The sequence below is a fragment of the Bos mutus genome, chromosome 15 (assembly GCF_027580195.1).
Source record: "Bos mutus isolate GX-2022 chromosome 15, NWIPB_WYAK_1.1, whole genome shotgun sequence".
Lineage (NCBI taxonomy): Eukaryota > Metazoa > Chordata > Mammalia > Artiodactyla > Bovidae > Bos > Bos mutus.
In genome coordinates, this window is record NC_091631.1 from 44,431,112 (window position 1) to 44,449,981 (window position 18,870).

The 18,870-nt window shown below is 36.3% G+C and overlaps 1 protein-coding gene across 1 annotated transcript in view; it reads right to left on the bottom strand.

The window, feature by feature from the left end:
• PIK3C2A (phosphatidylinositol-4-phosphate 3-kinase catalytic subunit type 2 alpha) overlaps nucleotides 1-18,870 on the bottom strand; it is a 106,572-nt gene that overhangs the window by 14,478 nt on the left and 73,224 nt on the right. The window contains 9 exon segments of the mRNA XM_070384040.1: nucleotides 1,245-1,374; nucleotides 2,787-2,879; nucleotides 3,722-3,826; nucleotides 6,411-6,591; nucleotides 6,948-7,042; nucleotides 7,532-7,625; nucleotides 8,092-8,280; nucleotides 10,415-10,560; nucleotides 10,934-11,045. Of these exon segments, the coding sequence (XP_070240141.1) occupies nucleotides 1,245-1,374; nucleotides 2,787-2,879; nucleotides 3,722-3,826; nucleotides 6,411-6,591; nucleotides 6,948-7,042; nucleotides 7,532-7,625; nucleotides 8,092-8,280; nucleotides 10,415-10,560; nucleotides 10,934-11,045 (1,145 nt within the window).

The window sequence follows — 18,870 nt, forward strand, 5'->3', positions numbered from 1 at the left end:
AGCTATGTAAATGGTTATATTTTGGGGCCAGGCTGCCAAGGAGGTGTGGGTGAAAACTAAGATTTAGACTCCAATTTATTCTATTACAGGCTATATGAGTATTTTACTGTATGTGTATACAGAATAAAAGATACAGATACAGAGACCTACTTTGAAGAAAGGACTAGATATAACCAAGAAGGCTAAGGCCTGAAGGCCATTCCGAAAGAAGGCATTTAAAAGAAAGCATTCAGGGCTAGGTTGTAACCCCAGTAGTATAGTCACACATGGCAGAGTGAATTCATTTGAATCTTTTATGTTGCTTAATTACATCATCTGATTTATAGTTCACAGTGACATCCTTTTTCAATGAATACCTGCATCCTGATTTTATGAGTATGATTTGTCAAATTTTTAATATACATACAAATTTCTAATTTCTTTAACAAATATACACACATACAAACTACTATGTACAAAACAGTGGATAAAAGTTCATAATGATACAAAGTACAATTATCCTCTAAGGGAACTTAAAATGAATCCAGCAGAGAAGAGGCAATGTCTGGTAAGTATCAAAGACAACTGCTGAACCTGGAGAAAGGAGGATTACTATACACTGATTATTATAGGCTAAGGTGCTTGTTAAAAACTTCAGGTTTTAACCATGTGAATGTGGTTTCTTCATTTGAAAAATAAGGACACTGAAAGATAACACAAATGAAAAGCTTTAGCACAAGGCAAGGCACAAGGTAAGCACTCAACCATCAGTTAGAAACAACATAAAGGGAGGAAGTTCACTGCCTACAAAATTATACAGAATTCCATAAAAGAGAAGAGTTCAACTATATGAAATAAGTATGGTGACAGAAAAACTAATCCAAGCAAATGACAGGCTCTTATTGAGCAATCTCTCTTGATAAAGTGACTTCCATTTCATAAGATGTACTGTCTTGCAAGATTAGGGCTACTCATTGAGTTATTATTGAATATCAACAAGAATTCTTAAATAGACTTGACTGCCCCTTTTTTGAGGAATTATTCTGACCAGGGATCAAGCCTGTGCCCCTTGTAGAGGAAAGGCAGAGTCTTAACCACTGGACCATGGGGGAAGTCTCTGACCTGATTTCCTTTTGATAAGATAAAGTCTGTACATTCTAATATGGTTGAGATCACAGACCAGCATCAGGACCGTTAGAGCATGAACACTCTGAGCGTTATCCAAGGGGAAAAAAAAAAAAAAAGACTACATCTAACAGATTTACCTCGATCTCTGCCAGTTGAGAGACATTTGAAAATTACCATCCTCAGATCTAGTCCTTCTTTAAGCCAGATCTTGTCCATAATCTTTATCATTTGTAAAGCTAACATATCTTGCCGAAGATCTTCACCAACCTTGAAATCAAGGAAACAAAATGAAACTCGTACATTTCCAAAAGCCTTAATAGATTACATATAAAAAAGGGGGGAGGAGTGGGGAGAAGGGAATAGAGAAAAGAGTAAAGAATGAGACAAACCGAACCACTTTTTTATTCTTCTGCAGCATCCCAGAGAAAGTTACTTAACTTCTTTACGTCTCGATTTCCTGATCTGTACACTTTAAAAGACTAGGTTTTACAGTATGAGTATTATATTCAATTTTTTAAAAGGGCAATATGGGTGATCTTTTTGATGATCAAAATATTTCATATCTTAACTGTATCAATGTCAATATCCTAACTGCAATATTGTACAAGATAATATCATTGTGTAGAGGGTACACAGGATTTCTGTGTAATTTCTTAAAGTGAACTATGAATCTACAATGATCAGTTTACTTTAAAAAAAAGTTAGCTCTCCAAAAATGAATTCCAACTGGAATTACATTTAAGTTTTCATTTTCTTCTTAAATTGGATAAAATAACTTTAAAACACATAATAATAAATACATTTTTGAGATGAGCCAAGAAAATTATGGGGGAAAAAAAAGAGGTAATTTGCCTTAAAAAAATTACGATATACAAAATTACTGTATTCAAAAAGATGAGACTGTTTTAGGAAAAGGCAAAGACATCAGTAAAATAAAATGGAGTCCAAAACCAGATCTGAGTATATGGGAACTTGCTATATATATCAAAGGTAGTTGACTAATCAAACTCATTGAATTAACTAAATCTCTACATTCTTTCCTAAAAATAATACTAACTGCAACAAAGAAAACTTTGATTGCTAATGCATGTGTGTGCATGCTCAGTTGTGTCTGTCTGACTCTTTGTGATCCAATGGACTGTAGCCTGCCAGGCTCCTCTGTCCATTGAATTTTCCAGGCAAGAATACTGAGTGGGTTGCCATTTCCTTGTCTAGGGGATCTTCCTGACCCAGGGATCGAACCATGTCTCTGAAGTCTCCTGCACTGGCAGGAATATTCTTTACTACTGCCCCTTTACCATGCACCTGGAAGCTCTGATTGGTAACAGATTCCCACAGGTAAGTTACATGTTTTCAGAAACAGTGCCAGTTCATAGTTTTGCAATTTTACTCTGCACATCTCTAAGGTGTACCATTTATATCATAGTCTGGGTGAAAGGCACTACCTGGAGCTGTGATATACTTAACTAGCATAAGATGGCCATATGCAGCAGCTCTAGCCCAGAGTTGCCCTTGTTCCCAAATCCATTTGGAAAGAGTTTATAGCAGTAATAATTTTTCACAGTTATTCAATTTCATTTAACACTAAATAAAATTACTTTTGCAATTCTGGAAAAGGAATGTGAGAAAAGAATTTTTAAATTACAAACAAACAAACAAAGTCACCTTATTCTGCTCACCTTAAACATGACATTAATTTCTTCCCCCATTGGATCAGCATTCACCATTGTGACTTTCAAGGGCACAGCATTAGAACTGAAGAAGGAACATGACTACAAATACAATATGTTAAGCATTAAAATGATAATACTGAAATAAAAATAAACTGAACAAATTCATTAGCAGACATCAAATTTAAAATTAAACTGGTTAAAAATAAATAAATAAATAAATAAAATAAAATTAAACTGGTTAAAAAACTAATTTAAGACTGTAAGAGTAATTTAAAGAAAACAACAAACAAAATCCAAAGGGAAAATGTAATCCCTGCTACACCCACCTTCAGTGACATAATTACACAACCCTGTCACCCACTGTTATAGTCCAATGAAGAGTAGCCATATGTCAACTTAAAAAAAAAAATTAAATCTGAGACTCCTTTCAAAACAACAGACTCTAATGGATGAATTTACTGGTTACTTTTGCTGAACACAAGTTAGAGAAAAATCCACTATTTGTATTATTATTAGCCCAATTAAAAATACAATTACTCAATTTTGATATTACAACTACTTTTTAATGACTCTAAAAAGTGTTATAAACCTTTGAAGAGTCCAAGTGGCCATTCACAAGGAAGGTAAAAAACTGCCTACCTGTGGCTAGGGAGTTTTACCACTGGAATTATAACATATGCAACTATTATACCACAGCAAAAAATAATTTATTTCAAGTCAATAAATAATTTCATTCTGTTTTGTTCAAGAATGGTAATTAGATAGGCATATACTGAGATAAAAACAGATTTTACACAAACACACAACCAGAAGTACTTATAACCAACCTACGCACTTATAACCAACCCACGCACTGCACTTGCCTTAAGCATACCTGCCCACCTGCCTTTTTATTACACAATATTTGAAAATGTAATATGAACTAAAGTATTTTATGTCACCTTAATATTTAATTCTTTTGCCACAAGACTTGGATTGAGAGGAAGACGGCATTTACTTCTTAGAAAAAAGGACTGTACTCGTTCCATACTCCTTTGGAGGATAACCTAGTTAAAGAAGTTGATATTGTAAGTACATAATGAAAATGAAGACCTATTTTTCAGACAACAAAAACACGATGTGGACCCAATTTTTTAAATGCCCAACTGTCATGCAGTCAAAAACAGCTGTTGCTAAAGAAAGTTAATATACTATAAAAATAAAATTTACAGCAAAGACTATAAACATAAGGGGGAAGTACATATGTTCATATTTAACATATTCGTTAATACTGACAGTCAAATAAACAAACAGAAACTAAATAATAACGAGATACCAATTTTTATCTAATAGACGAAAAATTTAAGATAACATTTAGTGCTGGCAATAGGGTTGGAAATAGATACGTTCATAATCTATTGGTGGGGAGTGGGGTCTTCACTGGTTAAGTTTTGTTTTTGATATTGCAATTTAATATAAACTATTATAACTGAAAATGTATATAGCTCTTGACTGAATTATTTCATCTGTAGGATTATCCTATAAAGGAATACCAGCAAAGGGACAAACACTTACACATTCAAGTTCATCACAGAACTGTTCAGGAAAAGAAAAAATGTATAAACAACCTGCACAGATGTAATGGTTCATAATTTATGCTACCGTACCTTGTAATACTATGTTCTCATTATTAAACAAAAAGTATAGTTGTATGTACTGACATGAATTCTCCAAGTCAAAAAAAAAAAGCAATTTACAAATAAAAAAACATCATTGCTAAAAGAAATTAAAGGTCAAAGATATCCCACGTTCATGAACTTTTAGACTTATTAATTACTAAGATTGTGATATTTCCCAAATATTGATCTACAAATTCAACACAATCTTTATCAAAACTTCAACTGCTCTTTTTGCAGAAATGGGAAGGCTGATACTAAAATTCATATAGCATTACAAAGGACTTCCAAACAGGCAAACAATCTTGAAAAAGAAAAAGTTGGAGGACTCACACTTTCTGATTTCAAAACCTGCTACAAAGCTATGTAATGAAAAAAGTATAGTGTGAAGACAGACATATAGATCAATGGAACAGAACTGAGAGTCCAGAAATAAACTCATACAACTATGGTCAACTGATTCTCAACTAGGGTGCTGAGTTTATTCAATAGGAAAGAACAGTTCCTTTAGCAGATGGTGCAGCAACACCTGGATAACCACATGTAAAAGAATGAAGTTGGGACACTCGGCTCATAGAACAAAGCAAACAAGCAACAACAAAATAACCTCAAAATGGATCAAAGACTTTTAAAAAGTGAACCTATAGAACTCCTAGAAAACATAAGTGTACATCACTGTGACCTTGGATTTGACAATGAATTCTTAGATAGGACAAGAACAAGTAAAAGAACAAGCAACAAAAGAAAAAAAAAGTTAGATTTCATAAAATTAAAATCTTCTGTGCATCAAAGTACATTATGAAGGAAATAAAAATACACAAAATGGGAGAAAACATTTACAAACAGTATATCTGAGAGTATCCAGAATACATAAAGAACTCTAACATTCAACAACAAAAAGACAAACCAATTAAAAAGGACTTAGAAATTTCTCCACAGAAGATATACAAATGGCCAACAAACACATGAAAATAAGCTCCAAATCATTAGACATTAGGGAAATGCAAATCAAAACCACCATGAGATGCCACTTCACATTCACTAGGATGACTATAGTTTAAAAAAACTAAAAATAAATTTTGGTAAGGATATGGAGAAAATGAAACCCTCATTTGTTTTTTTGTTATTCAGTCACTAAGTCATGTTCGCCTCTTTGGGAAGCCATGACTGTAGCCTGCCAGGCTCTTCTGTCCACGGGGTTTTCCAGGGCAGAATACTGAAGTAGGTAGCCATTTCCTTCTCCAGGGGATCTTCCTGACCCAGGGACTGAACCCATATGTCTCCCGAATCTCCTACATTAGCAGACGGATTCTTTACCACTGAACCTTCATACCTTACAAGTATTATACCAGAATCATAAAATGGTGAAGCTACTTTAGGAAAGAGTTCAGTGGTTCCTCAAAAAACACAGAATTACTATACGATACAGTAATTCTACTCCTAGGCAAAGTGAAAACAGATGTTCAAACAAAAAAAAAACACACAAATATTCACGGTAGCACTATTCAGTAATAGTCACATAATAGAAACAAGCTTGATGTCCATCAACAGATGAATGGATAAAAAAAATGTGCTATTATTTACACAATGGAACACTATTAGATACACCTGCTAGAATATAAATGAATCTTAAGCTTATAAGCATATTCATTTGAACTTCTTCAACAGTAGCATCAATTCATACTTTTATTACTTTTATAATCACAAAAAAGTTAAAAAGCAAAACAATGAGAAAGAAACTCGAGAACAATTTTAATCGGAAAGAAATTTATAAGCATGGAAATGAAAGGGAACTGAGTTAGGATATAAAATATCTTTTCCAATAGATTTTAAGCAACCTTTGAATTCAATCTGCTTAAGACAGCATAGATGAGTTCTACTGGATGTCTACTGAAAAAGAATAAAAGCTTAACTTGTCAGTACTGCAAAGATTCTTTAACATCAAAACATTTATGTTCCCTCTGTGGGTACATACCTGTCTGGCTGATCCACTAGCCTGTCTTACTTTTTCTGCTACTCCTCCTAAAAGCTGTACAAGCTTTGTCTGCTTCAAAAGTTCTTCTCTGAGTCCTTTTCCTCCTACTGAGAGGAGAGCACCCAAAACATGTTCATATCGGGCACCAAACTGTGCATCATGCAGAGCATCCTTGAGGAGCCTAATACAGCAGAATATTGATGTCAGCCACTTCTAAGAACTAGATTAATGTCTCTCAAAAATTTATTTAAAAAGTTTAATTTGGGGTATCTAGGAATTAATTTTAAGCTATACAAGCAAGAAAAACTCTTTCAATATTACAGAGCTCTAACATGCCAAGTAATTCTGAAATAGAGGGTTCTGTTACTTCTGGTTTTATTTCTAAATACATAAAAACTTAGCTTCTTTACAATAGTCACTCCAATAAAACACCTGGTATCAACAGCAAATGGTCTGAGCATACTGTTTAGACTTTGAGTGTCATTTGTATAAATAATAGGAACAGAAATAAAGTACTTAAGAAAATTTAAATCTTACCAATATAAATGGTGTGCTATCTGTATATTTCCCAACGCTCTGGACAGAAGGAAGTGCACTAATGAACTATTCAAGTAAATTTCATATTTCAAAGCCTACATGCAAAGAAAAATATGAATGAGTAGTTGTCAAACCCATACTACATTGTTAGGATAAAATTATCAAAATATAAACTATATAAATCAAGGATTACTCTTGCTGAGGAAAGATGATACTAATAAAAAATGAAACATTTAGGTGAAATTAATGAAATCAAGCAGAAAAGTACACTGACTTGGGAATAACATTCATTAGCTATGTTTAAGTGGCCAATTTAAAAAAAAAGAAAGAAAACCTCAAGTCTGGTTTATTCTGATAATTAAAATTCTAGGTACCTATATATATAGTATTCAAGCAAGGCAGCTGACAATAGTAGAAAAAATTTCACACTAAATTCAAATGCAACGCACTTTAACATCCCAACTGAACGAAAGTATTCAGTACTTTTAATCAAAACAGAAAGGAGATCCCTTAGCAAGATCCCTCCCTACTCATAAAAACTGGAGAGAGCGTAAGAAGGGTAGATAACCTAGTAAAAAACTCACCTGCACAAACTGTGGAAGAAGATCTGTTAGCTCATCATCACTGATGGCCTCAATCCAGGTCACAGCTAGGGACCTCACTTCCTGATCAGCAAATCTAGAAGCATACCACAAAATCAAGATTTGACGATGATTTCTAATGAACCTATTTTCCCTGACGACACAATCTCAATTTATTCCTGACAAAGAACGCTCAAATAGCTATTGAAAAGCAATGTGTTTCATCTTTTTTCTTAGGAAAAAATCATATTGTCCTATACACAAATACAATTTTGTGACTGTTTAGAAACCTTTAAGATCATGAAAATAAATTCTGACCCATATCATAAAAATAAAACAAATTATTGAAAATTTACAACCTCTCTAGATTAGTTTTCAATGATATGACATCCCTTTTTAATAACCTCAACACAAAAGATGTGTTTATAGAAATATGCATTTACACATTTATATGACACTGCTTTCACATTAAAACAAAGGGAACTAATCCTGTAAATAATATCTTGCCAGAAAAATTGACAACAATAAAACAGAACAAATAAATTCAACCACAGCTAACTTACTTCGAATCAAGAAGCTCCAAGGCAGTTAGTGGATGCAATGGAGGCCACTGCTGAAGCAATGAGTAAGTTTTGGCAAGATTAACCCATTTCCAGTTTGGGGCACTTGCAAGTACTTTAGGAAGACAATTTGGGTGTTTCAGGCAATAATAACGCTTCTCCCACAAAAAGGCTTTATCTTCTTTAGAAAGTCTAAATACATAATACAATTAAATTACTTTTCAGTGATACCATAATGACAGTTATAATCTCAATGATTAAAAATACAAAGCAGAAATTCATTCCTTTTAGGACAGCTACTTCTTGGTAGAATCATTAATACTAATTTGGGATAGAAAAACGCAATGTACATCAAACACCACTAATGTACCCTAATTTGGGGGATAGAAAGAAATCATTCTGCTTGAGAGGAGAGTCTTAGTTAAGAAACTGAAGGATAATTCAGCCTAATAAAATTTATTGAGCTCTAACCAGATGCCAGGCACTAGAAATTAGAGTTGAATAAGGAGAACCTACTCTAAAAGACAGCAAGGATTTCATCATTTTATACAAGTAAAATCAAAAGTCATGTCAAAATCAAATACTACTACAAAATTTTAGACAATGAATATAGAGCTCATTTGAGGAATATTCAAAATAAAAACCTGTTTTGGAGATTGCAATTTACTCTTAACGACAAATGTTTACGTGAATGAAATATTTCACTATTTCACTACCTATCTATCTACCTTTGTGTTTATAATCCACGCAATGAATTGAAATGTATTCATTTCATGTGGAGTATGAAGAAAAAAATCAAATACTGTAAAAAGGCACACAATTAGGTTTCTCTCCTTCCAGTTCCTCTCCCAGTGACAACTGCCTCACCTAGTATATTCTTCCAGAGTTAGTCTATTTTTATAGAAGCATATACAAAGGTGCATATATCGAATTCTTCTTTCCTTTATGTTAATGGTAACATGAAATTAAAAGACGCTTACTCCTTGGAAGGCAAGTTATGACCACCCTAGACAGCATATTAAAAGGCAGAGACATTACTTTGCCAACAAAGGTCCATCTAGACAAAGCTATGGTTTTTCCAATAGTCATGTATAGATGTGAGAGTTGGACTACACAGAAAGCTGAGCGCCGAAGAATTGATGCTTTTGAACTGTGGTGTTGGAGAAGACTCTTAAGAGTCCCTTGGACTGCAAGGAGATCCAACCAGTCCATTCTAAAGGAGATCAGCCCTGGGTGTTCATTGGAAGGACTGATGTTGAAGCTGAAACTCCAATACTTTGGCCACCTGATGAGAAGAACTGACTCACTGAAAAAGACCCTGATGCTGGGCAAGATTGAAGGCAGGAGGAAAAGGGGACGACAGAGAATGAGGTGGTTGGATGGCATCACCGACTCAATGGACATGAGTTTGGGTGGACTCCAGGAGCTGGTGATGGACAGGGAGGCCTGGCGTGCTGCAGTCCATGGGGTCGCAAAGAGTTGGACACAACTGAGTGACTGAAGTGAACTGAACACACTATACAAACTATCCTACCTGCTTTCTTCATTTAATATCTTATATATTAATAACAGCCATAACTTCATTCTTAATAGTTACATAGCGATATTAGATAAATGTACCATAATTTAACCCATTAATGAACATGTATATCCATTTTACAACAACCCAAAGAAATACTGCAAGGAATATTCTTGTCTCCACAAGCAAATATAAAAGGGTTTTCTTTAAAATAATACTGTAACTGGAAGTGGAATTGTTAGGTCACAGATTATGGACACTGTGGCCTTAACAGACTGCCAAATTGCTCTCCCAAAACTTTCAGAGTTCTGCCCACAGTGTAATTCCTGTTTTTCTGTATTCTATCAATACGTCATATAATGAGACATTTTAATTTTCAACAATCTGACGTGTGAAATGGTAGCTTGTATTACTTTAAAACTCTTTGATTACTGAGAGGCTAAACATTTTTTTCAGACGTTTAAAAGGGTTGTATTTCTTTTCCGAAGAAAAACCTATTCATATTCTTTGTCTACCACTGTGTTGTCGGTTTTTCTACTTACATAAAAAGGTTCTTCATATATTAAGGAAATAGATTATAGTCCCCAGTCTGTTATTTGCATTTGATTATGCAGAAAGTTTGACTTACACAAATTTCTAAATTTTATGCACTTATATAGTCTTTTTATACAACTAAAAACAGAAAAATAAAACTTTCCATATCAGGAACATTGCTAAATCATGAACTAAATCAGGACATTTAATAAACCATTAACTTGAACTTTACATTGTAAGAGATAATAAGGCAAGAGAATTAAAGGAGCATACCCAAGTGATGAGTCTCTGTGAAGAATATCAAGAAGTCTCCCTTTCACATCACTCTCCAACGTTTCTAAGTTGTGTTGTTGTATAATGCTTCTGTCCACTTGAGGAGCGGTATAAATGATATCAAACGTAGGAGAAGGAAAATCAACCTTAAAAATCAACAGAAATTGATCAAATTACAGCTGAAAAGTCCACATATTTGCTACATTTACTTATTTTTGATTTGTCTTAGCCATAATGGTGAAAATATCAAATATTAAATTAATGCTTCTGTCCTTTTATTAAGAGTGATTACCGTTATTAGTACTTCTCAATAGCACATATATTTGTGGGATTGGTATAAATGCATCTTTTACTATTTCTCAGAAATAGGAAATGGCTTATTAACACTTAAATACAGATCCTAAGATCTAAATAAGATCAGTTAGGCTTCTTTAGTAACAACTGAGACCATGGTATACATATATTCTTTATAAAGAAATTAAAACTTAAACGTCTCCATGTGTCAGCAAGTATCATTACCTGTAACACTATTCTTTCCATCACATATCCTTTTTTGGGGACTGTTCCAGGAATAAGATTTGTATGTGATGAAGTCCAAAGATACAGAAGCTTAGTTCCACATGTTAAAAACCTTCATGAATGTAAACAGAAGAATACTGTGGTTTTCATTTTAATAATTAATTAAAAGCTCACAACACATGGTAATGTATTTGAAATGTTAATAATCAAATATTTATTAAACATCGTCTATATAGAAAGAACATATTAGAAGGAGTCACTCTCTATAGTGTATTTTCACTTTAGGTAAATGTACTGAAGTATGGAAGTTAGAACAAAATAAGGGAAGATGAAATGGGGCTTGGGACAGAAGCAAAGATGGGTAAAGTCTCAGAGTCACCTGTCCCCAAAACAACTTCTATAGGACAGTGTTTGAACATCATCTACAGGGAAACATATCTCAAGGTGGTGGTTTGGATTTCATAACCACTCCTTGAATTCTACCATAAGAATAAAAACACATGTCAAGGAAACTAGTATCTACTTTGTGTCAAAGTATGGATTGTTCCAGATGAGAAGTTTAACCTGTTTGTGACCAAGGGTCAGCAACCTTTTTCTATAAAGGGCCAGACAGCAAATATTTGGGGTCTTCTGTGGAGAAGGAAATGGCAACCCACTCCAGTATTCTTGGTCTGGAGAATCCCAGGGACAGGGAGCCTGATGGGCTGCCGTCTATGGGGTCGCACAGAGTCGGACATGACTTAAGCGACTTAGCAGCACTAGCAGCTGGGCTATACAATCTCTGTCAGACTCAACTCTCCTATTACAGGGCCAAAAGAAGCCATGAATAATACATTTTAAAACTGTGTGCTGTGTTCTAACAAAACAAAAAACAGGCAGTGAGCTGGAGTACGCTGACCCTTGCCCTAAACTACCAATTTATAATCTACTGAAATTAGAAACACACATGAAATTTCTGAAAAATAACATGATATATAAAAGCAGGAAACTATAAACTTCATCAAACTTTGTTCATTTTATTCAAATAGTAAATATCCTTTCCAAAACTAGACTCCAGTTTACGTTTTCTCTAGCAGATTAACAGCTTTTAAATTTTTGGCACAGGAATTCCCTGGCGGCTATGAGACTGTGCTTTCACTGCAGGGGACCCAGGTTCGAGCCCTGGTTGGGGAACCAAGACCCTGCAAACTATGTGGGGTGGCCAAAAAAAAGATCTTCACACATTATATTCTATCTATTCTAGAGCCACCCTCACCATCAGCTAGATTATCTGTAGGCAAATTCTGATTATATCACTTTATTTGTATACACTTTTATGAGTCTCCAAATGATAAATACTGTTATTTAAACATAATTACAACAAAATAATTAAAAATAACTACTTGTAAGTTATCAGCTAGGGACTTCCCTGGTGGTTTAATGGTTAAGAATCAGCCTGCCCATGCAGGGAGGACAGGGGTTTGATCCCTATTCTGGGAAGATTATACATGCTATGGGGCATCTAAGCCCAGGCTCAGCAACTACTGAAGCCCACACACCTAGAGCCTGTGCTCTGCAACAGAAGCCACTGCTATGAGAAGCCCACGCACCACAAGAGTAGCTCCTGCTCACCACAATTAGAGAAAGCCTCTGCACAGCAACAAAGACCCACTACAGCCAAATAATTAATAATACATTAATAAAAGGTATCGGCTATACAGTCAGCATTCAAATTTCTCTGAGTGGCTCTAAAAAAATTTTTAACAGCTGGTTTGAATTAGGATACAAGCAGGTCCAACATGTGTGTTGGGTGATATGTCTTTTTAAGTTATCTTTTAAGTCAAAGGTCAAACTCCAGACTGTCACCTGCTTTTGTAAGTAAACTTGTATTAGAACAAAGCCACATTCATTCATTTACATGTTGCCTATCACTGCTTTTGTTGTTGCGACAGAGACTACATGACCTACAAAGTCTCAACTACTTCTGTCTAGTTCTCTTTACAGAAAGTTAACCAACTCTTGTTTTACCCTATACATTGTTCCTTTTTATCCCATTACTTGTTGAATAATCCAAGTCTTTTGTTGTGAAAACTTTTCTGTATCCTGGCTTTTACTGACCGCATTCCCCTGGTATCATTTTAGTATGTCCCTTTATCTCCCATGTTTTCTGTAATATTTCGATCTAAAGAACTGAGCTGATTGAAGGTTAGTAATCTGGCAAGAATACGTAATGTTTTACAGCTGGAATTGTATACTACTAATTCCTGATGCATCAAATAAAGCATGCATTGTTTGGTGTATCTCTCCTTCTGTGATGTTAAGATAATCTGTTCAAGTGCTATCAGTCTAAACCATTTATTATAAAGTTCCAGAAAAGTTAATCACAATGGTTTCTTAACAGGCATTAATAAATCATTACTTAAATCATGAGGCGACGGACAGCACAGAAGCACGGCGGAGAGGAGTTACCCCACACCCAAGGCCAGGGGCAGCGACCGAGAGCGCCAGACTGTGACGGCGCAGGAGCGGCAGAGAGGAGCTACCCCACGTCCGAGGTCAGCGGCGGTAGCTGAGAGGAGCAACTCCACATCCAAGAAGCAGCAGTTGTGCCAGCACAGGAGGGCTGAGAGCAGCTACTCCAAATTCAAGGTCAGGAGGGGCGGCCGTGAGGAAATACCCCTCATCCAAAGTAAGGAGCAGAGGCTGTGCTTTGCTGGAGCAGCCGTGAAGAGATACCCCATGTCCAAGGTAAGAGAAACCCAAGTAGGTGTTGTGAGAGAGCATCAGAGGGCAGACACACTGAAAGCACAATCACAGAAAACTAATCAATCTAATCACACGGACCCCAGCCTTGTCTAACTCAATGAAACTAAGCCGTGCCCTGTGGGGACACCCAAGATGGGCAGGTCATGGTGGAGAGGTCTGACAGAATGTGATCCACTGGAGAAAGGAATGGCAAACCACTTCAGTATTCTTGCCTTGAGAACCCCATGACCAGTATGAAAAGGCAAAATGATAGGATACTGAAAAAGGAACTCCCCAGGTCAGTAGGTGCCCATTATGCTACTGGAAATCAGTGGAGAAATAACTTCAGAAAGAATGAAGGGATGGAGCCAAAGCAAAAACCATACCCAGCTAGTAGAGGTGATGGAATTCCAGTTGAGCTGTTTCAAATCCTGAAAGATGATGCTGTAAAAGTGCTGTACTCAATATGCCAGCAAATTTGGAAAACCCAACAGTGGCCACAGGACTGGAAAATGTCAGTTTTCATTCCAATCCCAAAGAAAAGCAACACCAAAGAATACTCAAACTACTGCACAATTGCACTCATCTCATACTCTAGTAAAGTAATGCTCAAAATTTTCCAAGCCAGGTTTCAGCATTATGTGCGTGAACCGTAAACTTCCAGATGTTCAAGCTGGTTTTAGAAAAGGCAGAGGAACCAGAGATCAAATTGCCAACATCTGCTGGATCATGGAAAAAGCAAGAGAGTTCCAGAGAAACATCTATTTCTGCTTTATTGACTATGCCAAAGCCTTTGACTGTGTGGATCACAATAAACTGTGGAAAATTCTGAAAGAGATGGGAATACCAGACCACCTGACCTGCCTCTTGAGAAACCTGTATGCAGGTCAGGAAGCAACAGTTAGAAATGGACATGGAACAACAGACTGGTTTCAAATAGGAAAAGGAGTACATCAAGGCTGTATATTGTCACCCTGCTTATTTAACTTCTATGCAGAGTACATCATGAGAAACACTGGGCTGGAGGAAGCACAAGCTGGAATCAAGATTGCCAGGAGAAATATCAATAATCTCAGAGATGCAGATGACAGCACCCTTATGGCAGAAAATGAAGAGGAACTAAAAAGCCTCTTGATGAAAGTGAAAGAGGAGAGTGAAAAAGTTGGCTTAAAGCTCAACATTCAGAAAACTAAGATCATGGCATCCAGTCCCATCACTTCATGGCAAATAGATGGGGAAACAGTGGAAACAGTGTCAGACTATTTTTTTTTTGGCTCCAAAATCACTGCAGATAATGACTGCAGCCATGAAATTAAAAGACGCTTACTCCTTGGAAGGAAAGTTATGACCAACCTAGATAGCATATTCAAAAGCAGAGACATTACTTTGCCAACAAAGATCCGTCTAGTCAAGGCTATGGTTTTATGGATGTGACAGTTGGACTGTGAAGAAAGCTGAGCACCAAAGAATTGATGCTTTTGAACTGTGGTGTTGGAGAAGACTCTTGTGAGTCCCTTGGACTGCAAGGAGATCCAACCAGTCCATACTAAAGGAGATCAGTCCTGGGTGTTCATTGGAAGGACTGATGCTGAAGCTGAAACTCCAATACTTTGGCCACATCATGCAAAGAGTTGACTCACTGGAAAAGACCCTGATGCTGGGAAGGATTGGGGGTAGGAGCAGAAGGGGAAGACAGAGGATGAGATGGCTGGATGGCATCACCAACTCGATGGACATGAGTTTGGGTGAACTCCGGGAGTTGGTTATGGACAGGGAGGCCTGGCGTGCCGCGGTTAATGAGGTTGCGGAGAGTTGGACACGACTAAGCGACTGAATTGAAGTGACTTAAATCAGTGTCAACCAAGAATGCTTTTGACTCCACTAGATATTTGGCAATGTCTCAAGACTTTTTGGTTGGCAACTAGGGTGTACCACTGACATTTAGAGGGCAGAAGTCAAAGGTACTGCCAAACATCCTACGATGCACAGGACAATCTCCCACAGCAAAGAATCATTTGGCTCAAAATGTCAACAGTGCCAAGACTGAGATTTCCTGGCCTAAATCTATTATTTCAGTACGGATTGCAACCTCAGATATGTAGACACCACCACCCTTATGGCAGAAAGTGAAGAGGAACTGAAGAGCCTCTTGATGAAAGTGAAAGAGGAGAGTGAAAAAGCTGGCTTAAAACTCAACGTTCAAAAACTAAGATCATGGCATCCACTCCCATCATTTTATGGCAAAAAGATGGGCCAACAATGCAAACAGTGACACAATTTATTTTCTGGGGCTCCAGAATCACTGCAGATGGTGACTGCAGCCATGAAATTAAAAGACACTTGCTCCTTGGAAGAAAACCTAAAACAAACCTAAACAGCGTACTAAAAAGCAGAAATATTACTTTGCCGGCAAAAGTCCATCTAGTCAAAGCTACGGTTTTTCCAGTAGTCATGTATGGATGTGAGAATTGGACCATTAAGGCTGAGCTCCAAAGAATTGATGCCTTTGAACTGTAGTGTTGGAAAAGACTCTTGATAGTTCCTTGGACTGCAAGGAAATCAACCCTGAATATTCACTGGAAGGACCAATTCTGAAGGTGAAGCTCCAATACTTCTGGACCACCAGATGCGAAGAGCCAATTCAATTAGAAAAGACCCTGATGCTGGCAAAGATTGAAGGCAGGAGGAGAAGGAGACGACAGAGTATGAGATGCTTAGATGGCATCTCTGATTCAATGGACATGAGTTTGAACAAGCTCCAGGAGATGAAGGACAGGGAAGCCTGGCATGCTACAGTCCATAGGGTCGCAGAGAGTCGAACATAACTGAGCGACTGATAACAACAGAAATTGCAAAATTCTGATATTCTGTCATTCTTTCTGCATCTATTAGCTGAAATTTTTCTACAAAGAACCTTCTCACATCAATTATTTGGTAATCCTGAGATTCAACTATAAAGGAACAGCAGGTTAAATGCTTGATTCCATTTATTTAAAAATGAGTTAAGAACTCATTTGTTGCTGAGGTTGACTGAAATGCCTGTAAATCATTTGGCTCTTATAATAACTTCATCAGGCTGTATGCAGGTTGTAGCTTAAACATAATTAATTTTAAAAGAATTTCAAGACCAGGATTTCTGATCATTATATTATAGCACATGAGCACAACTAAATCATTAACACAGATTCTCTCTATGTATTTATATATAAAGTCATCTCCCTTCTTAATTTCTGAGCATTTTTTGAATGTTAAATCCTAACATTATCTAGACTGATACACAGCTTGGCAAACTCTCAAGCTTAATGACATCAGTTCATTCTTTTAAACCATTGAGCACTGGACGCATGCAAACTATTTAATTGCCTAACAAAAGTCAACTGCCCTTCCCTTTACTCTTTTGAATCTTGAAAGAAGGTCATTAATTCAATAAAAACACTTATTAATAAGCAAATAAAATGGCAAAAAGTGATAATACTCCTTGAATGAAGCAGACTCTTGTTGCTTTCAAGTGCACGAAGGTTTTCAAAACTGACTCATTTAGACACAATTACATTTGATTTTCTCACATTAACTATAACTGACACTTATTTATCAAAGACGACTGAGAACACAATCCCCCTCCTTTATGTGGCCAATATTCTGTTTTAGAGTAGTTATGGACTGTATTTAGCAAGGAGTTCTAAATATGTATCATTAATAGCAATCTCTTAACTGCTCTTCTCTAGTGTTTGTCAGTTCAGAATTATGTCAGGTGTCAAATAAAATTGGAGCCCAATGAAAGGTATATAATTAAAAAATCTTATATGGCCTTCTCACATATAGGGGGAGAGACAAAAGAAAAAAATATATGAAAAATGCTATATTTAAGTACATGGGAAAATAATATTTTTTAATCATTTTATTGTAGGTTAAAGTGAAAGTCACTCAGTTGTGTCAGACTCTTTGTGACCGCATGAACTATAGAGTCCATGGAACTCTCCAGGCCAGAATACTGGAGTGGGTAGCCTTTCCTTTTTCCAGAGTATCTTCCCAACCCAGAGATCGAACCCAGGTCTCCCTCCTGCACTACAGGCAGATTCTTTACCAACTGAGCCACAAGGGAAGCCCAAGAAAACTGGAGTGGGTAGTCTATCCCTTCTCCAGTGGATCTTCCAGCAGTTCTTGTAAGTTAAATAGATCAATTATTAAATCATTTCCCAAAATGGTTTCAAAGATGGATTTTAAATCAAAACAAGTATCATGGTATCAAATAAATCTGAGAATGGCAATATAGGTTAATGTTGAGAATACAGACCCTGAGGCCACATTCCCTAGATTCAAACTCAGTTCTACCATTTATTAACTAAGTGCCCAAGGGCAAACCACTTTGATTTCCCCCTCTGTAAAAAGGGATAATAATACCTACCTTCATAAGGTTGTTCTGAGGTATATAAGGCTATGTATACAGCATTCAAACTAATAGCTTGCATAGAGTACATGCTATGTGTTTGTTATTACAGTAATATTATTATTAAACACAGCAGCTTGATTGCAGAACTTAAGACACTCCAATATGATAATGTCCATTATCACTCTCCAAAATGTTATCATGTTCTATATCAAGCATCCCAAACTTAGTCAATGATTTTTCTTTTCATTTAAGAAGACACTTCATGGTCTCAAGGAACATATTATTACTTAAAACATAATCAAAACAGTCAGCTGAAAAGCCAGGTAGATTATACTATCCCAAAGGCTATTAGTAGACACAAAGCTCAAAAGGAATGTCTTTTACCTTAAGGATCAGCAAGTTTTGCATACATGTGGGACTTTTGAAGATTAAAGGCCAGGGGCCCATAACAGTAAGGGGAGATCAGTCAGGTAAAGAGAAGGGAATAATATGCAGCTGTACACTCAAACAGGAGGATGGGGAAAGGATGAGAAGATGGAAAATGGAGTTTTGTTGTTTTAATCAAAGGAACGTCTAAGACCATGAATATTATGTCAATAATATAATGCTTTTCATAAATGACAATTAAAGAATGAATTAAAAAAAAAGAATGAATTGGCTGCTGCTTTTCTTCTGGAACAGTGACCAGCGAAGAATCCTTTGAAAACCCATATAGATATGTTCAAATGACACCAGAACAACTTTGGTTTTCTCTGTATCTCTGAAATGACCTCTTTTAATCACACCGGGAAACGGTGACAACTCATTATCTCATCATGAATGT